Genomic DNA, 24,737 nt, shown 5'->3' on the forward strand with positions numbered 1-24,737 from the left:
AGAAAGAAGTTATTGGGTATAAAAACCTGATACATAATGTAGTGGCTCTTGTTTGTTTGTTTTTATTTATCGTAAATACATTTTTATACATTCCTTTGAAAAAATGTGCTTTTTGGGTGATGTGTTGGCTGTTTGCAAAGTTCGGTCGCAATTAGCTTCAGTTTGAAGTTGCCTGGTCTGTGAGTTTCTCCGGTGCATGCAGTGGGTTGTCTTGCTTTTCATGTGTGTGAAGGATAAGAAGGGTAATTCTGTGTCAACACCATTGTTCATATAAACATATTTAAAAGTACTGAGGCATAGGGAAGTATCGGAGGAAAACATCTGTGCCCAACTGATCACAATGAAAACAGCAAAGCACGCAATCAATTTATTTCACCGCATTTAAATTTAGATGTCCACCGCTGTTCATGCCTCCTTACACGGTTTTTGTGGTCGACAGGGAGACGTGGCACCTTCAAGGTGCTCTTGAGCTGACCTGTTCCAGTTTTGTATTTTAGAACTGCGGCACAGGACCAGTTTTCTCCTCCTCCTCCTCTCCTTGACTACTCAGCCAGCTAGTGCCGAGGAGATCGGATGCAAACGCCTGCCTTCTGTCAGATGAATCACATCTTCATCATCTGCTAGAAAAGGCCGTTGTTTACTGACCGGTTCTGTGGGGTTTTTCTGGTTGGTTGGTTGGTTTTTAAACGAATACATAATACTCTCTTTCTCACTCCTTTTGCAGCCACAAGAAAGGTAAAGCAGGTGGGGCGGGGATAGAGGTGATGCTCCAAGGGTCCTGCAGCACGCATCCCTTTGGGTGGTGCAGAGGGGGACGGAGAATTGCTTCCCTTCCCTCCCACCTCACCCAACTACCCGCGCCTGCAACAGAACTTCAGCATTGATGTCTCGTCCTATTGAAAGACACGGATCCTATAAAGGAAAAGTATTGTGAGCTCTTCAGATGTACCTGCACCGACTCATGTGGTGGCTTAGATAGTATTTTTATTGCCTTTTGTTTTTTAAAGCACGTCATTAATAGAAATTGGCAATTTAAATTAATAAATGTGCAGTTCAGTTTAAGAAAGCACCAATTATGAGTAATATGCTATTGCCTGTATGACATTTAGTAGAATGTTAGTAATAGGAAGTGGAATGGATGAATAGGAACTTGCAAGTTTCATGAACATGTTCATATTAGTGGAAGAGTGCTCAGCCTTTTGCAGAATTGACTTTTCTGGCTAAAACCCAGCAAACTGTTTAAGCATGTGTTTACTGTTAACCGTACGAAATCAGTGGAAATGCATGTCCAGGCTTAGATAAGTCCCTTTTCTTCAGTACTTCTCAAGAGTAATAACTATCTGCTAGTTAAACACTATCTTTTAAGGTGTTACGTTAAACATGTTCTTATTCTCACGGAGATCACATTAATTTAATATCTGAAGTTTGTCAGTTAGTTTGCTTTCCCCTCAATTTTCTTGTTGACGATCACAGGAGGAACAGAGAATCATTAACTCTGGTGACTGTGAACAAAGGAGGGAGAGTTGGCTGGCTGTTAGATTTTCCTTTTTTTTTCTTTTATTCTTTTATTCTTTTATTTTTTGACAGCAAAGAACAAAACCTACAGCGTGTTAAAGTTCCTACCTTTAAAAAAATATGTGCGCTATTCAGCTTTATTTGTCTGAGCTTTGAAGTGCTAGAATATGCACCTGGTTTGAAAATGCTGTAACCATTTAATGACCCAGAGTTGGACATTTCTGAGTCTCTTGTCCTGTCTGTCTAGGTCTTCAGTTTCACAGGCATATCGCGTGAAGACATGGAAAATGCGGGGGTTATCCCAAAAGGGAGCCAGTCTGGAGATCGGCAAGGAGGGATGGAGGGGGAACACGGGGGGATCTTGGATGTGATGGGGGAGCAGGGACGGCAGGCGCCGGAGCTGGGTGAGGAGTGTCAGGACAGGTGAGAAGAGGAGGTCTTGGCACTTGTCGGGGAAGGAGGCGTCAGTGGAAAAAAAAGGGAAAAGGCAGCAAAAGGCACTTTCGGGAGCAAAGAGACCGAAGCAGGGTGGAGGACCGAGAGCCATCCAGGGAACTGCTGGTGAGGGTGGAGGACAGCTGGGACGCGGCTGTTTGCAATTAGAGACTAATAGCGGGATAAGGAGGGAGGTGAGGAATGGTTAAGTCAAGGCAGTGAGACTGAGACGGCATTTCAGGAACAATGAAGAGACAGAAGGAATGAGTGGTTGTGAGCAAGAGACCAAAAAGTCACTGGCTGGATAATTAGAGCTTCCTGGAGAGATGTGTTAATGAGAGCGATGTTGAGATCAACCCTCCAAATCATTCAGGAGGAGTGTTTTGTTGGTGATAGTTTTGAGGGTTTAGTTTAATTTGACAAATGAGAAAACACCATCTGTTTTCCCATCATTAATCAGCCAGGCAAAGAACAGAGAAATATATTTTGTGCTTTGGCTTGAAAATTTTCATGATGACTCTGTGAGACATTCACGCTTTGTAAGCTGCTTTCACAAGTGGCTTGAACAGAACAAACAAGTTATATTTATCCTATCATGGAGCCATCTTTTCGAGAAAGACAGGTGAAAACTATGACTGTAGTAGTTTGAACTGCAGCTTGAGTCTCGACCTGATATAGCTGCACCATAAACCTTAATTAGACAACATTAACTGTGAGGCTGGATGCTGTACGTTTTCCTTCTGCGTCTAGAGCCTTGTTCTGCAGCGTCTCCTTGACTTCATTTGGTGCTGCCGGTGAAATAAAGGACAGCTTCAATGTCAGAAGTGTGATAAAGTCAGGATTGAGAAGCTTATGAACGTACCCCGTATGGAGCACATACAGAGGTGAGAGCAGCCTTTGCAGGACAGGGATCACACCAGGCAGGGAGAAACATCTAGGCTGTAGGAAAACAATTTTAAAACCAACCTTTCGCTGTTGAAGCCTTTTTCAATAGCATTGTGCAGTTCCTAATCTCATGCTTAATTTCGGAATGAAATCAGGTCTGAAGTTTGCACCTGCTCGTTCCCATACGATTAGGAAAAGCAATTCACGTCGTTCCCCTGCTGACCGTACAAACGTGGGCTGCGAGAGTCAGCGCCCGCCGATTCCCAAGCATCTCATCGCTCTGCCCGCCTGGTTGGGCAGCTGCCTTCGAAGGTCGCTGGGGGAAGCAGGGGATGGGGAATGGGCGTAATACTGCTAGAGAGGTACCTGAGCCTCTGGTTGTGTGTGGGGGCTGCCCTTCGCTGGCAGTGCTGTGGGAGAGCCAGTCCCACAGCGGATCTGAGCAGTGCGGGCTCCCCCCCGCAGCTGCATCCGAGGCATCCGGGGTAAGTGGGTTTTCTGCCGGGACGGCGAGTTCGGCCGTCTCCGCCAGTGGCTGAAGCGGCGCAGGGATGCGGGAGGAGTAGGTGAGGCTTCAGGGGGTGTGATGGCTTGGGTCAGTTCTTCGAGCTCTCTCCGGCAGGTTTTTTGTGGGTTTTATTCATGCAAAGCTACTGATTTTGCTAAGTGGATTTTTTTACTTGAATGAAGAGTAAGCACAGTTCTCAACATCTGGCATCTATAAATTCCTGAACTGGGCTAACAGTGAAAATGCTGGTTCTGCTTGTAGGCACACAAACTGAGAAACCGATGCAGATATGCTGATTAGCCCATTAATGACTCTTCTTCCGTGAGATGAAGAGAGTGCCCTGACAAGCAGTGGCTGTGATGCTTGAACAGTGGGATAGCTTTGCTAAAAGAGATGTTTGAGGAGTACGGCTTGTCGTTGCAAACTGTAGTAGTTAGACATCCAAGGCTTATGAAGGAAAGACTGCTTCAAAAATAATTATCCTATACGAAAGCTATGGTAAAACGTTTGTTATCTTATTTAAAAAAAAAAGTTATAATTAATTCAACTCTTCAGATTACAATGAACAAATTAATTTATTCAGTTTGTGGCTCTCCATACACTCTTGGTATTTTGCTGAGGCTGTGGTTAACTTAGGACCCAGACAACACAGAGATTACAGATAAAGGAAAAATCTTTTTATTAAGCCAGCCACTGTAGTTGGAATAAGTGCTAAAGCTTTTAGGCACACTGAAGTAGGGCTGTAGTGCCTAAAAGCTTTTCTGGTTTATTTGTGTTTACATATGAGTTGTTTAGTAGGAGATGTTACCTCTGCTTGTAAATGTCCTGCCTTGATTTCAATTAACATCCGAGACACATAGCTATATCCTCATTCAAGTAAAAAGTACAATCTTTTTTATCCTGAAAAATTTCCGTGCTTATTTGGCACAGGTAGCCCCAGGGAAAATTGCACACTTCTGTAGCTGCGGTTTGGCCCAGGGAAGCAGAGGAGAGCAGTGCAGGGGTGGCCGTCCCCTATACGGGTTATATGGACCTGCAGTGTTCCGGGTGCTGTACTGGCACAGCACCCAAGAAACCAGCACCATCATCTGAATTTGAAAAGCAATAGCTGTTCAGGACGAACAGCACCTCCCAGGAGGCTGTGTCGCCTGGCAGTGCTCATGGTATTTTTCGTAAGACCCGGCACTGGAAGAAAACCTGAAGCTCGACATCAGTTTGGAGATGCAGGTGTTCACAGCAATTTTCCTTACCAGCTTGGCGTATGCTAAGCAGAAAGGAGGCTTGATGTTACCTAAACTCATGTGCAAGGCCAAGTGCAAGGTCCTGCACCTGGTCAGGGCACCCCCCGGTATCAGTGCAGGCTGGGGGGATGGAGGGAGTGAGCTCAGCCCTGCGGAGAAGGGCTTGGGGGTACTGGGGGATGAAAAGCTGGACGTGGGCCGGCCATGTGCACTCGCGGCCCAGAAAGCCAACCGTGTCCTGGGCTGCATCCGAAGCAGCGTGGCCAGGAGGTGGAGGGAGGGGATTCTGCCCCTCCACTCCGCTCTGCTGAGACCCCACCTGGGGTACGGTGTCCAGCGCTGGGGTCCTCAGCACAGGAAAGACATGGACCTGTTGGAGCAGGTCCAGAGGAGGTCACAAAAATGATCAGAGGGATGGAACACCTCTGCTGTGAGGACAGGCTGAGGGAGTTGGGGTTGTTCAGCCTGGAGAAGAGAAGGCTCCAGGAGACCTTATTGTGGCCTTTCAATACTTAAAGGGGGCTTGCAAGAAAGATGGGGACAGACTTTGTAGTAGGGCCTGTAGCAACAGGACAAGGGGTAATGGTTTTAAACTAGAAAAGGGTAGGTTCAGACTAGTTATACAGGAGAAATTTTTTATGATGAGGGTGGTGAAACCCTGGCCCAGGTTGCCTGGAGAGGTGGTAGATTCCCCATCCCTGGACACATTCCAGGTCAGTTTGGACGGGGCTCTGAGCAACCTGATCTAGTTGAAGGTGTCCCTGCTCATGGCAGGGGGTTGGACTAGATGACTTTTAAATGTCCTTTCCAACCCAAACCATTCTGTGATTCTATCACTTTATGTAATGTTGTACTCCTGCTTATTTTTCCCCTTGCTTCTTTAATAACTGGTAACTGATCAACTTTATAGACAAAACCTACTGGCATTTAAAAATGTGTGCTACTTCTGTGTTGATTTGTTATCCCAGTGGGCTTTGCTTCTGTAATTTGGACAATGCAAGCTTTAATGGTAATTATCTGTTCATTTCTATGAACATCTTTTAGAAAATTTTTCTTTGCTGTGCAGAATGGAAGAATCCTTTCCGAGAACATTCATAGCAGTAAAATACAGTAAGTCAATAACATTGCCTCATATAGCCTGTATTTTCATATTTTATTAGTCAGTTTCTTGGTGAATAATATTATCTGTACTTCATAGCTGTGGAACTGAAGCAGAAATTAACATTTGAAAGGTTCCCTAGTTTTGGTGTAGATGAGTATTCTTCTAGAAAAAAAGTGTAAGTACTGAAAATGAAACAAAAATAATACTCAACGTGGTTTTGGCATTTACCCAAACACTCTCCCCATATGTCCCCAGTGCAAAGTGGAAACAAGAAGGAATCCAAAAATTCCTTTGGGCTAAGCAAAATAAGCCTGATGTCTTGTCTTTTTAAGTTCAAAAGCAACAAAACCAGCTATTCTAAATCCCCTTCCTGAGATTTCAGATAAGCAACACAGCTTTGTCGTTGCGGCCCCTTGCAAAGGGCAGCGTTTACGCTCTTTAGCGGTGACGGTGACGACTAGCTTTTCCATTACTTAAGCAGTGACATACTTAGCCACTTCTTGCACGTACGAGGCTGCTTGCCAGAAAGCTCCCGAACACTCCCCGCGCCTGGCTCTGCAGAGCTCACCTGGGAGCTGTGCTTGGGACCCGAGGGGACCGGGTATTCCTTTACGGACTATCTCGGACTCAATGAAATCCGCACACCCGTGAGCAGCGGCGGTTCCTGATACAGCTGCAGTGGTTCAGGTGGTCACCAGCAGAAGCCAGAAATGCACCGGAGGGTCTGTGCCCGTTCCTTGGATGACTTTGCTCAGGGTATTTTGCAAAGAGCTGTTGATGGCTGCGTGGCAAGGCTGGGGTCCTGTGGCGGGGCTGCTTGTGGAGCTGCTGCGGGGAAGCTGGGAATCGGTCACCAGGTCGATTACAGAGGAGGATGGGGTTCCCACAGACCCCTCCAAGTCCCTTGATAAGGGAGCTGCAGGTGGGAAGAGTGACAGTGAGAATGTCACTTTATTTGGCCAGAGTTGTTCCAGGTGAGATAAAAAGTGCAACTTCACATTGGGACCCCCGAAAAACTCCTGGTGTTTAACATAAAACAGGCTTCTGCAACGTCGCCTCTATATGTCAGGAGCAAGATAAACCTTAGCGAAGAATGAATACCACTAACGAAATCACTGTCAAGTTCTTTCACGTATCACCCATCTCTGAGTTTCCTTGCAGGCAGGGGGATGGAGCAATGGAGGGCAAGGTGCCCAACAGCCAGCAACCTTCAGGGTTTATTTCAAAGGGGAGGAACTGAGTTTCCAAAGCAAGCAGTGCTCGCTCTTTGCAAGGTCTTTTTTAAGCCACTGTCACGGTTTAACCCCAGTCAGCAGCTAAGCATCACACAGCCACTCACTCACTCCGCCCCAAGGGGATGGGGAAGAGAATTGGAAGGGTAAAAGTGAGAAAACTCGTGGGTTGAAATAAGAACAGTTTAGTAATTGAAATTAAATAATGATAATTATAATAATGATAATGATAATAATTACAATGATAATAATGGTAATAATGATAATAATAAATAAAATAATAATTAAAAGGAAAATTTAAAAAAGAGATAAATAAAACCCAAGAAAGACAAGTGATGCAAATGAAAACAATTGCTCACCACCCTCTGACCGATGCCCAGCCCAAGCAGTGGTCCCCCGGCCAGCTTTCCCCCTAGATTATATACTGAGCATGACACTATATGGTCTGGAATATCCCTTTGGTCAGTTGTGGTCAGCTGTCCCGGCTCTGTCCCCTCCCAACTCCTTGTGCACCCCCAGCCTACTCGCTGGTGGGGTGGTGTGAGAAGCAGAAAAGGCCTTGGCTCTGTGTAAGCACTGCTCAGCAGTAACCAAAGCATCCCTGTGTATCAACACTGTTTTCAGCACAAATCCAAAACACGGCCCCATACAAGCTGCTATGAAGAAAATTAACCCTGTCCCAGCCCAAACCAGCACACCCAGCAGCACTTGACAGCATGCACGTCTGAGAAATGGCTGTAGCCATGTCCTGTCGTGCTGAACGTGGGGCGTGCGTGATGCTTACTCTGCTGAGGTGGGACCTTGGCACAACGTTGTGTGGTACCTGGGAATGGTACCTAGTCACAGGTTGGTTTTAATTTGGGTTAAGAGGAGGTAAGGCACATGGTTATGCATATATATCCATATTACACAAACTTTCTCTGTAAATAAAGCTCTAGCTGCTAGGCTACAGCACACGGTGAATGGCAAATGAGGTAGCTGCCAGATCATTTCTTCATTCAGGTGTTCATCCTTTTCTGAGTTTGACGATCCAGGTTCCAACAGACAAACATAAGCCTTATAATTTAGGGGTATTGCAGCAGCTGAAAACCAGTGTTTTTTTATGAGGGCATGACTTAGTAATACATTTTGAAGTAGTGCCTGTATCTGGCCTGAGCTGTGTTAGAATCCCAGCGTATTCACACGCACAGCTCATCCTCTCCAGGCGCGATGTGGTAGAGGAGTCGTGTCTCACGCCACCTTTTTTCAAATGTAAAACCATGACAGCCTTGAAGTTAAGGGCAAAACTCATGGATTAAAAGACTAGGAGATTCTCACAGGAAGTTCATACAGCAAGATATGGGAATCTCATACCACTCCCTAATTAGTGCTGACTGATGCAAAGGCAAGTTTAGCAAAATCCATTAGGTGAATAAAGACACAGGCACATACACTGTTTTGCAGGATTAAAGACCTGATGTCCAGCAGTTTGCGTCTTTACTTATGTGTTAAATAGTCTCTGACTGTTGAGCTTTGTTTTACCTTAATTGCTCTGTGTATGTCTCAAACTGTACCACTGTACTATCCAAGTTTTCATTGAAAAACTTACCACAATTTTCTAGCAAGATCAAAGGATAATGATCCCCATTATTCCTGGCAAATGAGGCAAAAATTAACATAAACAGTGCTTGTTAACTTCGGGTCCAGTCCCATACCTCTGAACTGAGACACTGAAAACCTGGGGTTTTTTTCTGAGTACCTAATAACATACAGCTCTTTTATGTGAAACAACAGCTTTCTCCAGTGCCGGTTTCAGGTAAGAACTCTGTAGTTAAATGAATCCTAGCATAAAGTGTCAAGAAAATGAGAAATGTATGATTAGTCATTGCCCATTAAAATTTGTTTCAAGTGACTTGCCTAAATTTATTTAAGAATTCTAGCATGGAGAAAATCCTTTAGGAGTAACTAGAAATTTTTCACATCTATAATGAACTCATTCACTCAAGCTGTACGTGACGGCGCACTGCAAAGTTTTGAGACAAGAACCTTTGTAATGCTGTCATGGTCATAGCTGCTGTCCCAACCTCCTGCTATTACCTTGGTCATGGCTTTGAGATCCTACATCATTGTTTCCCCTTAATCTGGAATGTAACAAACAAGAGAATTAAAATGCTACAGAAAAGAGGAGAAGGTGGAAGGTGAATGTTCATGGAGACCCAGGTTGCTTAATGGGAGCTGCAGCACAAAGTGATGACCCAGGTGCCTTCTGGTCTCGGGGCATCTCCCAAGTCCTGTCAGGAGCAGTCCCAGTTTCTTGGGACCTGAGTTCAGCACGTCACCATCCCTGCGCTCCTCTGGTGTGAGTGCCGCAGGAGTATGGATGAAATCCCAGCTGGAGGTCTGGGGGCGAGAGAGAGGGACCGTGTCGGGGGGGTCACAGGCACAGCTTGGCTTTGGTGGAGAGACCGCCTGTCCGGAGTGCCCGGAGCTGCTGTCTCCTGGCTGGAAACCCAACGGACCTTAATCAAGGCATTCGATGAACAATTAGCACACAGTTAATGACAGTACGGTATATAGCCTCTAAAGAAACTGAATTCCGTCAGCAAAATGTCTTTAATGTGCTCAAGTAATTAAGCTTTCATTTTAAAAAAACTTACTTGAAAATATACAACTGTGCAGGTATAGGGTAGTGTGGCCAAAAGGGAAAAAAAAAGAAAAGGACAATAAGGACAAATGTTCATTAGTTGATTCTAGCAGAACAGAAAGTCTGAAAAAAATCTGGGAAGGCCTAAATTGGTATTGAAAACAAATGGACAAGAAACAGCAGCACAAGGTCTATTTGAAACACAGATAACATTTTAACATCACTCTGCTGATGTTTTCCTTTCTTATAATTAACTTCTTCACTTGCATTTCCCAATAATAATGCTAATACTGTATTTTTAGTGCTCATTTTTGCCATTATGCTTAATAATCAGAAACTAGTTTAAAAAAAAGAGTTTTGCTATCATTTACCGTATTACATCAGAGGCCCTCCTTCTGAGACATTAAAAGGGCCATTTAAGCTATGCTGAAGACACCTCAGAAAATGCTGTCGTTCCTGTAGCTGGTTGCATGACATCCTAACCAGGTGTCTGACACATGATTTCCAATTCCAAATCACCTAATACTACTGGCCAAAATCCACCAAAATGAGCTGGAGGACTTCATAATGTCTTACTAGATGAAATTACAATTATGATCTATTTACTGGTAGATGGTGTCAAGGAAGAAATCAGACATAGATTCATCTCTGGACAATGCAAGATGTTTCAGTGCTAATAAATGGCAATCAAACCCATTACTGAAAAACAAGCAATGCAGAACCTGTTTGAAGGCCTGAGAATTTCTATTATTTCATTAATTACGATGCAACATTGTTCAGAGATTTTCTTTAAGCTTGTTAAAAGCAAATAGTGAGGCTAAAATAGCTAGGCGTGGTATTTTTACACTTTATTATTTCCTTTCAGTATACTAGATTAATAAAATACCTTATTAATTTTGAGCATCCTTAGCACTTGTAATGACATAACTTGCATGTGTGATCTTACATCCCTTACTTCAGGCAGCAAGACTTTTAGCTGACATCAACATCAGATGCATCTCATTTATTTAGGTGCCTAATTCATACATCCAATTCCAAATGTCCAGGTTACGTAATGGGACCATGAATTTATGTGATCCTTCCCTGTGGCAATTTGCCTGACATGAAATCTTTTCCTCCTCCTTTCCATATGAAGGTCAGAAATAAAAACAAACTGATTTTTCAGGGCAAACTTTTCGACTGATGTTCTGAGAAGATGCAAGTGCAGAGACACACACAAATACTTTATTTTTCTGCCATGTGGGGATCTGGCTCGGAGAGCCAAATAAACTGTTCTGCAGGATCTCCTTCTGGGAGCCACGGTGTTTAATAAGAACCCTTTTGCAAAACAACAGTGTTTTTCCAAATGTCTCACTGTCTTGGCATGACTTTATTCTAGACCAGCACTTACCTGAGAAGCTTCTGAGGAACGACGGTTATTTTAATAGCCTGTGAGTATCTGCTGCAGCTAATTTCACAGTATGGGTAGCTCATCACCCAAAGGAAGACTAGAGAAGTGGAACTTCTGCTGGCTGCAATGAGAAAAAATTAATGTGATAAGCTGGTTGTTTATTCTGACACAGCAAAGCTAGTATTTAATTACTTTTAAAGTGACAGAAGTAAAGATGGATTGGTTTGCCTCCCCCCCTTAATATTCTTATAAGAAATAATTTCGTGAACTAGTTTCAACACTTTATGCCAGTGTTTATACCTTTTAAATTGATATTTTTGAAGTTTCTTACTATCTCATCATTCTTTGCTGTACTCCGTTTGATTTTTTGCTTGTGCATCACTGCTGCTCTGCTGTGAAGGCAGAGCATCATACCGTGCGTGCAAGCAGAACCGACCTCAGTCCTAATCCTCACGTAATTGTACAAAAAGACCCTAACAGGGTGATCCATACAGAAACTGATGCCATTCCTCAGTTATTTTAAGTGTCTCTTAAGTCCGGATTTGGCAGGCTGGCGGGGAGAGTTTCTCTTATTGATAACAAAGATTGTGGTCTTACAATCAGAGTGTACATGGCAACTGAAATGAGACAGAGGACAAAGGATCAAAAGATTGGCAGTTAGGAATGACAGCAATTCTTCATTAGCCTTCAAAGTCTGCCTGATACCAGGTTAGGGATCAATCTAAATGAGAAGTCTTTAGATTTAAATCCCTAGCTTGTTGTGTTCATGTATACATTCTATACATAACCATAGCAACACTCCTAATATTTGCTAGGGAGTAGGGGTTGGCGTTCCAATGCTTCTTCGGTAAAATCCATCCTTCATAAAACTCTGTTTCAAAATTTCGGTACAGACTGTAAGGTGGCAGCGGGGCACAACCCCTTCTTTTGAAACACGTCCAGCAGCAAGGACTGAGGTCTGGCTACCCCCTTCCCCTCGCGCCGCATCTTGGGAGGGTTTCGTTTCGAACACCAAGAGAATTAGGTGACATCACTGATAAAATTTCTGAGGTTCATTGGCATGGAGCTAACCTCAGGCACTCGTGGTGGAAGAGCTGGGTGCCTGGTACTGTTTCTGTAAACTTCATTTATAAAGCAGAGGACTGGACCTCCATCTCCTCAGGAGTGCTCAAAGTTTACTTGTGCACGGCCATCACCTGCAATAATCAGGCCAGAAGATTCACCGTCCCAAACGAGTGAAGCGGTTTTCATGAAGCTAGCCATGAAGAGCTCATCCTCATCCTTGCAAAAAATACCATCTAATCACAGGCAAAATATTTCACTATCCATTTTCTTTCAAGTTTTCTTCATTACCTGCTTCGACAAGTTGTTTTTCCTGTTGCTGAGCGATTCCTGTCTTCAGTGGTCAAATATGAAACTGCAAATTCAGGTCAGCAAACTGCTTTTTTATAATATAAATTGAGCGAGTCACAATTTCAGATGGATGCAGAATGCTGTCAGGAGAGTTCAAAACATCAAAACCATAAAATGTTCATTTCTCATCATGAGCAAATGCCTTGATCGCTCTCTCATAAAAAGTTAGTCCTTTTTGAGTTTAGAAAATCTGGAGCTTCTGAGGAGATACTTATATTGTGACATATCTAATAGACAGGCATTTACCATATATGCTCCATACCATGACACAGGGGTTGCAAGAAGGTGGATAAGATTTTTGAAGAGCCTACTGTCACAGCATGTGAGGTTTCTGTAGTATATATCTGGCTTGAACTGATTATTTTTTAGAGAGTTCAAAAATTTTGCCAATTATCAGATTTGTTGCTCTTACTGACTGGTTGTTGAAGGTTTCTCTTGCTCAGGAATTAAACTCATAAAAGGACTGGATTGTAAAACAACAGGTTCTCTAGCAGAAAAGTACCTATTAAACCATGGATGTACCAAAACAAGATTAAAACTCAGCTAATTAAATCCCATTTAGAAATCTGTGGAAATGTATCACATAAAATATTTCTATATACTAGCTCATTACTTTGCTGATAGTTCAATTTTAAGTTAGTACAAATGTTTTCACTGATAGAGAATGGAAAATACTCTTAAAGACCAAAGCTTTTCAAATAAGTTTCTTTTTTTTTTTTCTCCAAATTTTCATGTAGTGAATAGTAAAAAAGAGGTAAGCCCAGCCACTAAGTAACTCTACTCTTGGACTTAAAGCATGAGTTATTTTTGGTTTAGTCATGATGCTGTATATTATTTTGTTCTGAACTCCCTTGAAAAGACTTTTGTTAATAACCACAAGCTGCATAAATCATTGCACACAGACTTCACTGAGCATCGGCTTTCAGAGGGGGAAACTAAGTGTAAAACCAGAATATTCTGTCGCAGCAGAACACATTTGTGTCAAAAGTCAACAAAAAGAAGAGAATAAAACCGTCTTGTAGGGATGTTGTTGAATAAACTACTGTTTGTAAAATACACGGGAAAGTCTATAAACCTTGACGCTTATAGAAAACCACTATTGCTATTAACGAGAAAATACAATTGATTTTGTTCTTTGTAGCTTGTTTTCCACTTTGTTTTACCTTGCTCCCAAATATTTTGCTCTGCTCGGTCTTTTTCAAACATCATGCCCCTACTTTCCTATTTTTGTTAGACTAAAAAGCAATGTTAGGCAACCCTGGCAAGATTTCTGGAGATAGGAATCTACACTCCAGACTATGGCTTAAGTTGCTGCCAAATACGTAACTGAAAATCACAATGTAATTTAAGACTCTTCACTGTAGAAAACTGAAGATTACTGATGACTCAAATACAAAAAAAAACCCCACCAAACCAAGAACTGCCAAATCTTTTCTTGCAGAAAAACCCTGATTTGATTTTTTTTTTTTAAACATTTTCCGAGAAGAAAAAAGCATGTCAAATGTGTGCCTGAAATGTTACCTTTTAGTAGTGTGTACTGTTTATACTTGCATTGTAAGAATGTCAGAGGATCTTAATTATTTGGAGACTTACCCAGTGCCTCTGAAGTGAAAGTAAGGCAAAAATAGGGCCTTTGCCACAATAAAATTGATGCTATTTGTCATATGCTGCTTCTGTCTTCAGTTTAAACTGGGAAGTGAGATGTCATCATTAGCAGACTACGAACATGATTTTTGAAAACAATACCAATTTTGTGCTTTCTTACAATTCAGTGGAGAAAAGGTTAACATTAAGAACGGAGGGAAAAATACTTATGAAATTCAAACAAAATCTCATTCTTTTTTATTAACAAAGCACGACGTTTTACTGTGAGGTTAACTGATGAGAAGCAGATGGAAATTCATAATGCATATACTGCCTTCAGAAAAGAACCACACCTGCCATGAAAAAGAAAATACAAGTAGTAAAAAAAGGAAGTTTAGGCAAGTTACTGACTGCAATGTTTGCTAGACCTTCGTAGACACAAAGTGGAAAACAAAACAGGTATGTAACTTTTTCATCCAGCTCAACCAACTCTCTTTGCAATTACTTGCCAGGTCCTTTTTCAAATTGTTTGGCGTTTCTTTTAGTTTTTCTGCAGTATCAAGAATAGTATGTTGTTATAATATAGGAAAATTCCTCTTCTTGCTCTTTTTTTTCCAATATGAAAATTCTAGGTCCTTAATGCTAATCTATTTTGATTGTTTCTGAGCAGACAATCTTTCAGGCTGACCAGTCCGGCCTTTTGGCCTCATTTTTCTTGCGACTACAATACTATTAATAAAGCAATAAACACTGATCCCAGTTACCACAAAATATTTAGTTCTAATCAATCAGTTTATACATGTGCAAACTCTAGACCAACAACAAATACGAGGTAATTTGTGGTTACTTTTATTTACCTCAACTTAGAGTCTAAGTAAGGCTAAAAGTACAATGCTGATTTATGGATTAAGTCAAGGTTTCTGCTTCAGTTCAGACATTCAGAAATGTCAGCTTTTTATTGAAAACTTTTTACTTGACAACTTACTCAATACGTCCTGGTCCCCCTTAGGGATTTCAGAGGTGAGGTATTTAGCGCAGATGTGCACTTCAAATTAAAAAAAAAAAAAACCAAAACAAACAAAAACCAACCCAAACAGCAGCAACAACAATTCCAAGAAAGGATTGTGAAAATAAAAGATGACACAGTGCTGTGAATTTCCATCTCCCTCCTCTTCAGAGGGAGCGATTGCCAGCCTGATTTCCACAAGAAGCAATGTGTAGAGTCATGTTGTCCATACCTGTCCATCTGTCAGCCCTTATTAGTAAACTTTGACTATAGTGGAATGATGGTGGAAAAGCCTTGAAGATTGTAAATTCCTATTAGTTTTGTAAAAATAGGCTGTTCAAGCAGCAAGACCTCAGTAACACTCCTATAGAGACAACAGCCAAAACAGTAACCCTTCTGTGACTATGCATGATATACCCAGGATCTGAGGCAGGAAAAGAGTAACTCACTGGCTTCTGCTCTTAAAAAAAGTCTATTTATAAAGATATTTTTATTTATGTCCTTTTAGCACGTGCCATTTCTCACATCACATGTATAGTTCGTCACCCAGCAAAGGCTTCCGAGCAGCTGAATACCTCTTGAGCGTGTGCTCTGGTTTTGGAATAAGTAATGTAAGAGTGCAGAAGAATGCGAGAGGCTATGAGACTAAAATTCAGTGATTTTCTATTGCAGTTAAGGCTGTAAGGACGACATTCAAATCCATGAAAAGCATTCCATTTCCGCACCCAGATCATCCTCCCTCTTGCTGCCTTGGTACATGCTTCTGTAGTTAGAGGTATACAGACGGCAGAGGAGGCTGAGAACCAGTGAGAACCAGGAGTATTAAATAGCTGTGAAATCATAACAGAAGGGAAAATAAGAAAGCAGAAATAAGATAAATAAGTAAATAAATAAATAAATAAACAGCCGATTTAAAGCCCAGACCTGCACTGGATCTTTGGATTTTTGGAAACGAAAACAATTTTTCAAATATGAAATGGCCATCCAGTGACAACTTGGAAGGTGTTTAACACCTGTATAAGGAAAGCTAATTAACAATGTGCTCTGTCTTTTAATTCTGGAGAAGTGCAGTTGTGTAAAAAGAGTTAGAAGGTAACTTCAAACAGGAAACTGACTCCTGGTGAAGTTTTATTTATGACTCATTGAGAACTTACAACTACAGGTGAAAACCTGGTTTTGTTATGCATATACTATATGGCAGATACTTGTATATCTAGCTATAATTCTTTGTTCTTTAATTTTTTCTTCTTGAATCACATCATTTATTCACATGTTTAGCTGACATTATTACATCGCTTTCATTTACCTGTTTAAAGAATGCTATCTGCACCCCTGTAGTATGTTCTTTGCAAGAAAAACTAGAAACTTTATACATTACTGAACAAAACTGTGGGCAGGCAAAGGCCAAAGCTCCTGCAGGAGCACGTTAAGTGGTTTTGAGGCACTTCTCTCTGTAGAACTCACGTGCTGGGTCACTGGGTCTTAAGCACTTATCCAGGGGATCATTAAGTGGATTAAAATAGCCCAGCACTTTCAAAACATGCTGATCATATGCCATCCCTTCCCTGCCCCCAAACTACAGCAGCCTCTTCTGCCAAGGTGGTCCCGTGCCTCTCCAAGCACCTTGTGGAAGGGGCCACCCAGGCAGCAGAGACCTGTGGAGCGGTTTGGTCAGTACGTCTGGCTGGGCCATCCCAGAAGAGTCCCTCCCCACCTCTTTGGAAGGGAGCAGCTGCTCCTTCCCCGTTCCCCTTGGTGCTTGGTCTGTGCCCACTTCTTCCCGCAGCTCAGCCTCGGCACCAGGCCAAGCCAACAAGCCTCGGCAAGGAGAACCAGGGCAGGCTGTGCCGGGAGCGCGGGCTTCGGATGGTGCTCCTCTGCGTGACGTGATGGTCTGTGCCCACCTCGGGGCGACGGCTTCTGTTGCTAAAGCAGCGGAAATAACATATCAAATACCTCTCTGATCCTTTGACCTGTGTGTTAATGCGATGAATAACTCTTGTCCAAGAATGACGTGAGAACTACGTGGTGCAGCTGTACATCTACATTTGCGATTCTTCCCACTGTGAACGGGGTGTCTTCTTCTGCAGCATGTAGTGTTGTTTCAGCCCTTCGTCTCTGCAGCAGGTTGAGGCGTGTGGGCAGCGGGTGGGCACCCTCCTCGTCATAAGGGCACTTGTTCCCTCATCGATGAAGGCGGCAAGCTTGGAGGGCAGTCCTTCCACGGGACTTTTGAAGAGCTGGCTTCTGGTGACCCACAGCTCACCCTCACTGTGTTAGCAGCTTTCCACAACCTAGTAGTTGCTTTCACAGCTCCGTTCTGCTACAAAGTGGACCTGGTTTACATGGAAAAAGTGTCATTGTTCTGTCTCCTTCTCCTCCTATCCTATCATTTTCCACCCCCTTCATTCTTTTGATTAAATATTGGGCTGATACTACATTACTTGATCTGATACCGTAGTACTAGAAAAAAAAGAGTTAAAATAGATGTTTTTAAGTGGCCAGAAGTAGATAACATTTATGAGAGCACTCCTCAGAAACTCAAATAAGAAACCACAGAACTGGGTCTGGGGTCTGTCTATCATTGGAGGTGCCATCGGAGGCTGCCAGCATATTCAAAAACGGCTTCAGCAGAGCCTGGGGAATGCCAAAGCAACGGGGCCGGCTGCCAGTCCTGGCCAGATGATACAGTCAGTGATAGAGAATGAGATCAAGGGACACGTGGATGAACATAGTCTGTTGGGAAGGTGTTGGAGAGCCTCCAGTGAACTCCAGTGTCACTGGCATTGGGAGGAAGGGCGGTAAGTATGCCGATAACGGGGGTCGTGTGGGCATAATAATCCTCTTGCATTTTCAAAAAGCCTTTGAGAAGCTTTTTGCAAAGCTTATTAAATTTTGTAAAGAAACTAAGTTGCCACGAGATTGGACGGGATGTTGGGTTTTGGGCTGAAAGCCGGTGTAAGAAGAGGAAGTGAAGACCAAGGCTTAGCAGTCACTCTCCAGGAGGGAGGGGATTCGTGGAGTCAGGGAATAATTCAGGTTGGAAGGGACCTCTGGAGGTCATCTAACCCAGCCTCCACTCCAAGCATGTCTAAAGAGCTCAGGTTGCACAAGGACTTTTCCAGCGAAACCCTGAATGCCTGCAAGGATGGCGATTCCACAAATCAGTACAAAATCCTCGGGATTTGTGCTGGTTTTCCTTGATGTCTCCACCAGTCACCTCTGGAAAGCAATCAGCAGTGAAATCTGTTGGGCTGGAGGGAGAGTAACCTCTGGCCGGGAGCATCTGTGCCGTCTCTGAAATTGGCTGGAGTATTCATGTGGGGAAGAAAACCCCAAACGTGCTTCCAAGCCTGATCAACCCTACATCATTTTTCCGGCACAGTTGTACTGAAAAATACCAGTGCTCCTTAACACTGTCCCGCCATTCGTTCCTCGCTTTCCCACCCACAGGCGGCTTGTGTTGGTTTGAGTGTGGCAGATGGCGTCAACAACCGAAAAACTCCTTTGGTTTGCTCATGGTTCGCCTGTGCAGGGGGTCTCGGCTCGGCTGGCAGATCTTGCAGCAGCAATCTCCGTAGTGCGGATGCGCACCAATAAAGTCAAGCCTATCACAGGTTATGTTTTGCGAGGTTCGGAGGAAACACCTCTATTCGCCAAAGCGTATTACTGTTATCTGGAGTGGCCTCCTGTCTTTGAAAAAACCCTGGAAGTTTACCTCTCCTAAAACAAGGTAGTTTCTCGTGCACCTAAAGCCGCTCATAACATCAGCAGCAGCTTTGTGCTGCGTGGAGGCTCAGCTAACGCGTGGGCTTGGCAACAGCTTTGAATCCAAGCGCATTAAATCCTCTCACTGTCCTGAAAATACGGGCTGGTTAGTCATACGTGAATCAGCGCGAGTAAGGCTACAGCTTGCACGAGGGAGAAAATCCTCCTCCTTGACTTGGCTGCAGTTATCTCCTTGCCGTGGAAAACATCATTACCCTTTTGTCAGCAAAGACTGCGGATTTGTTTTCATTGCTTTATCTGAGATACTCTCTGGAAAGCTTCAACAGAAATAATTTGAAACAAAATAGTAATGTTCCAGTGTAAAACGCACAAGACCCAATATGCCATTGTTTTCTGAACCCTGTCAAAGACTCCCTTTTCTGCAGTTTTGTCTTTGTATGTCAACAGCAACGGGAAATGCCTGCTGGCTGAAACGTTTGCTGATGGTAGGGTATGCACCTTCCAGATCGCCAAAGAGGGAACAGTCAAGCAATCCTCCATAATCCCCTTCTCTCAGTTAAACCGTCTTTTACGGCTTTCCCTTCCAGCGCCCATGCGATTTGCAGAACGCACCTGAGGTAGCGGCGCCGAGCAACTTCTCCGTTCGTCACGTTTATTGCCCTGCAAAAGTGAACTCACTTCTTCTTCTGTTTTTTCTTTGTTTGTTTGAAATGTGTTACGCAGTCCCTCAGCAACGCGGACAAAAACGGGGTTATGGACCTGCTTTCACAGAAGAACCGACAGCATTTTCATTCCATTTTAATGCTTGCTTTTTTAAACGTTGTTTTAAATCTTCTGATTGCGGAAGTGTTACTAAAACAGTACGGTATTTTAGTGCTGTAAGCTTTAAGTGCTGTTCATCAGGTGAGATGAATCCCACATCCGCCATCCGCATAATTTGCCAGAATTAATGCTTCCTGCAGTCCCAATTAGTTTCCCAGGTGGTTCAAGGAAGGAGGGAGAGGAAAACAAGTGTTTTCTGCAGCCCTCCATCTCTGTTGGTACCCCTGCCCTTCGCAGCCCTGGGCAGGGCTAGGCCCGCAGCAATGACTAAGCCGTGCTAATTGGAGCTTGCGTTAATTGGGTCACTTCTCACTAGGGCTGCCTCATTTACCAGCCCAGTTTTTCCTGGTGTTACAGCTCTGTGTGTGTGTGCATGCACGTGTATGTGTATATATATGTGTAAATGTATGCAATATATATGTATGTAAATACCTATATGTGCACGTGTAGATGTGTGGGCATATGTATCTATTTAGCTACACGAGGTTTTGTTCACCAGTGTTGTAAAAAACTTTTCTCTCAAAGGTTTCCTCATTTTCAACATCTAGACCACTACACATTCAAATTTAAGGATTCCAAGGGATACTCGTTGCCCTTCAAAAAGTGCATTCATCACATGGTTGAAAGAGTGTGGCGTCTCTGAGGATGCTGGCTCTCACGAGAAGAACTTCCTATCTCCAGTGTCTGGACATTGCTGAGAGTTTGGATGTGGGCGACGATACATCGCAGTCTGAGGATCATCTGGGGGAAAAAAACAGTGGCTTCCCTCAATCACCTACATTTTTTAATTCACCTAATGAACATGGATTCAAATATTTTGGGGGGGGGGCAGGGAGAACAAAGCCAAAACCTTAATCTGTCATTTGTCTTTTAGTTTTCTAAGCAAAGCGAGATTGAAAAGCAGAAGAAACTGGAACGTGATAAAACATGGGGAAACAAAAATGTTGGTAAATTTTCTGTTGGTTTGTTTTATGTTTGGTTTTGGCTTTTTTTCAGTAGGCCCCATAGAATTTCTAGTAACAATATAAAAAGTAATACTTGACTTCATTAGCATACAACAGATAGATTGTAATGCTTATGCTTTTTAAAACTGGCCCAGCCAATCAATAGAAAATTGGTATAAAACTTTGGCAGTGACACCAGTTGTCATCTTCCACATCTGCCAACAGTGCAATAGTACCTTTCTCAGAGTAGGGACTGTGGCAGGCAAAGGTCTGTTAATTATTGTGGGGATAATCGTTTTAAGACCTGTGTTGAATGAGTTCTTGCCCGTGGGATTAACAGCGGCATGTGTTCACATAATAAAGGCTGTTTGTTTATCATGAAATGTGCCCAAAATATTTGTACTCTGTTTTTTTACTCTAATGTGTATAGTGGTGTCTGAGAGATCACATGCCATTTTAGAATGGATTTGGTTCCAGGTATTTGTGTTTATTTTAGTATAATTAGAGATCGTCCTTTTTGAAAACAGTGCTTTAAACAGCACACGAACGCTAAAAAAATATACATGGGTGTTTCAGAAATTATCAGGTTAATGCTGAAAAAATAGATACTATTTACCTAAAACCCCATAAATCCTTTAACAGACGATTTGCTCCACTGCTCTCCTTCGGCTGCGACGGTCCCTCGGTGCCGGTCTCTCCTCCGCTGCAGATGAGCTGTGGCAGCGACCTGGTGCCATGCTGGTGGTCCTTTCTCCCGCGGGCCGGCAGCAGAAGCGTGCCCTGCAAACGCTCCCCGCAACGCTCCCCGCAGAGGGTCGGACGCCGCTCCGCTCAAGCGCCTTTGTCTGCCTTTGCTGACCTGGCTGCACCGTGTTGGCTCTGCAGAAACGTCAGCTCGCTCTGCCCATTGCGTGTGCTCTGCTCCTGCTGACTGACGTCAGGATGCGATGGCCGTGACCGAGCGGCCGGACGCTCGCCTGACGCCTCGAGTTCACCTACAGCCGCTGAGTAACGCAGCCACCGGCGCCTGGGCTGCTGCTGCTGCTCCTGCTCCTGCTGCAGCTCCAGCGTGCAGCTGCAGTGCATCGCCCGCAGCAGCCGCCGCCAAGTTAGCCAGAGCGGTCGCAGGCGAGGGAATGCGGCAGCAGCTCCGGCGATCGCAGCAGCGAGGCTGAGCGTGGACACCAAGAAATAAAAAGCCAAGCCAGCGGGGGATTTGTAATGCAAGCAGCGTTTCCAGGTTTCTTTTCCGCCTTGCGCTCGTCCTGCTGTTGGATTTGAGATCATGTACGCGTTTCGCTCTTGATTAGAGGGGGTGTTAAAATCTAGGGAGGGAAGAGGATTCGGGAGGATTAATATGTTGGTTTTGATTTAAGGGGATTTCGTATTTTTTTTTTTTTCTTATCCCTGCCCTTCATCTTCCTTAACGCAGCTTTGTCTTTATGATTTTTATTTTAGGTCGGTTAATATTGTAGCCTTTGGGAATGAAAGAGATGGGTTTTCTGAGGACAATCAGCAGCTGAGCCTGATCTGGAGCTATCTCAGGAGAAGTGCTCTCATTTCCCAGATCGACGGCAGTTTGTCTGCCAGTCACGCTGGAAACCCAGTTTTTACCGAGTATCAAGCTTGCGTGTTTGGAAATGTCAGACTGGTGGTACACGACTGTCCTGTCTGGGTAAGAGATCGGTCTCAATCTCTTTAACCGCACTTAACAGCATAAGCTGCTTTGATCAAATGAAAATATATCCTAATTTTAAATTATTTTCATTATTGTGGGATTTTATTCATATTTTAATTATTGCCAACAGTACAAGCGTGTAAAACATAACCAGGCAAACGCTGCAAAGTCTCGAAGGCGCTACAGAAAGTTTCTCATTAAGAAGCCGCTGCCCACCTCCTCTGTGCTGTTGAGTGAAAACTGACTGATGATAATTTTTTGTGACACTGCATCATAAGACTCTCTCCAAATATTTGTCAACAATAAAACAAAGCGTATTTTTTTTACGTGAAAATGAAAAGGTCGTCAGTTGTCCAGCTTTGAAAAATGACAGATTGTAAGATTTGGTATCTTGCAAAATACAGTATGTGGAGTCATTTTACTTCTGTTATAATGAATAATCACATCTTAACATTATTCCCTTTATTTGACGGTAAATACAAAGCATTTTGGCACTGGTCCAGGTTGTCAGCACTTTTGTTAGTGAGTGAGATAACTTAGTTATGAGTATGAGCAGATCAATGATTACGTAAGAAATGATACTGATAATCTAAATTAAAACATATTTAACGACTACTTAGTAGCCTTAAAAAAATTAAGCTTAGCAGCTTTTAGCAGTTAAAACAATAATCAGTTTCAGCTCCATAATTCTATCCTGAGACTGATTTTTGCAGTCCTGTAAGGGAAGTTTTTTTTAGAATCTGCAGGAATCCTGACAGTTCCAGAAATACGTGATCAGAAGTCTGTAATCTTAAAAGTGAATGACCCAGTTTAGCTAACCTTCTGTTCTCTATTTCTCCCGCTTTTCTGCCAGCTGCACTTACAGACACCGGTTCAGATGGACTGGGGGATCCTGGTTTTAAGCTTTGAAGCCGCATGTGACCTCCACGTGCAGTTCGCTGGAGTCATTTGAGCACAGGAATGAGTAAAGGCTCCTGAATATGAATTAAGGCTGTAGGACTTCAAAGGGTGTTTCAGAGGACTGGAGGTTGGTAAGGGCGGGGGGAAGGCAGGCAGGGATAGCTGGAGAAGGGCCGGAGGAAGGACCTAGGCTGGAGATGCAGTTCATGCGTTTTTATGTCGTTTTAGTTGCATTTGCTCTTCTACAAAACAAGCTTCTTCAGTTCTGGAGACCTTATCATTTTTGCCCTTGAAAGCGAGCTTGTTACTGTCTGCGGCGTTAGTGTCTGAGGCCTGTTGTTTTTTCTTTTCTCAGCTGAAGGAGGCACGAGATTTATTACTGGGAATGCGGAGGAACAACGGGCTTTTTTTGCTTAGTGGAAGACATCTCAGATAGCTGGACTGGAGTCTGCAGGAGGTTATTTGTTCCGAGCAAAGCTGTCTCCGTGCTAGGGTTAGGCAGAACAGGATAGTTTTCCATAGCCTGGATGCTTGAGGTTTGCTGTGTCACGGTGGTCCCTTCAGGATTATTCCTCCGGTGGCCTGGGGAAATGGCACATGACAATTCGAAACGTTGACTGACGTTGCCTTAAGTACGGTTGTTGTTAATACGTCATATTCTTCATGGAACAGGATTCTTGTTGCATGTTACTGAAACAGCTATGAGTCTGGAAAAGCAGCATGGATGCAAGTTTACCAAGTAGAGCTCCCCAGTGCATGGGCTGGTTCTTTTGTGAGACAGATTGTGATACAGGCTGCGTTTGCTCGTATTTCGACCTTCTGTTGCACGTGTCTTGTCAGCCCAGGACATTGCTCAACTCTCTTGAGTCTGCAGGAGGGGTCAACAGCTCAAGTTTCTTGGGCTGAACTCTTCCTGATGATATTGGGCATCTTACTGTGTACTATATGTCTCTTTGAAAGGGCTGCAGCAGGGTTTTTCAGCAGCTGCCGACGTGCTCATGCACTGGTGGGTTGGAGAAACGTGAAAGGTCTGGACCATGCGGTGAACGCTGCCGCGGTGAACGCTGCCACGGTGGCATCATCCTGCTGGGCACGTGGTTGGTGAAACGGCAGCAGCGCTGCCGTAAGAGCACAGCACTTTATAAGCTGAGGGTTACTGAAGGTGGCTGCCAAACTGGAGAGATAGGAAGCAAGGCTTCTTGGGCATGATTACCCAAGGCAATGCCCATCAAATGTTACAGACAGGCACGGGAGAACGGTGTTTCCAACCTGCCGTGGGACTGCTGTTTTTGCACAGCGGCTCCATAAATATTTTAAGCGCCTGTGCGGGTCGTATATTCTTTGATATTGCTTGCCTTAGAAAATTACAAGGATAAATTCATGTTTGCCAACATGCAATGCAGCGGCAGCAGGTTGCGAGGAGCTCTCTTTCCTGCAGCAGTTGCGGGGTGCAGGATGGAAGTGCTGACTTTGGGGAGGACGTTATTGTTAACGCAGATGACACGGGGTTGTAGAGATAGTGGTGGAGCAGACTTTTCAAAATCTGGGAGCAAAATGACACTGTTTCCAAAACCACGTTGATCTCCATGTGTCAGTTGCTAATGCATGGTCAAGTTTCGCTCTCATAAAGCATGTTGAACAAGCACATCCCAGTTTTTCTAATTTTTTGAGTGGTAAACCTCAGTATGGGAGCTAGTCATTTACAAGGAGTCATTTGCGAGATGAATTTT

At 43.6% G+C, this 24,737-nt stretch overlaps 1 protein-coding gene across 1 annotated transcript in view; it reads left to right on the forward strand.

Moving 5' to 3' along the window:
* The first annotated feature begins 18,415 nt into the window (after positions 1–18,415).
* Positions 18,416–24,737, forward strand: part of RHOBTB3 (Rho related BTB domain containing 3) — a 31,774-nt gene continuing 25,452 nt past the window's right edge. The window contains exons 1-2 of the mRNA XM_059834047.1: positions 18,416–18,597; positions 21,888–22,104. Coding sequence (XP_059690030.1) covers positions 18,416–18,597; positions 21,888–22,104 — 399 coding nt within the window. The remainder of the gene's footprint in view (positions 18,598–21,887; positions 22,105–24,737) is intronic.

Source organism: Gavia stellata, chromosome Z, assembly GCF_030936135.1.
Source record: "Gavia stellata isolate bGavSte3 chromosome Z, bGavSte3.hap2, whole genome shotgun sequence".
Taxonomy (NCBI): Eukaryota; Metazoa; Chordata; class Aves; order Gaviiformes; family Gaviidae; genus Gavia; species Gavia stellata.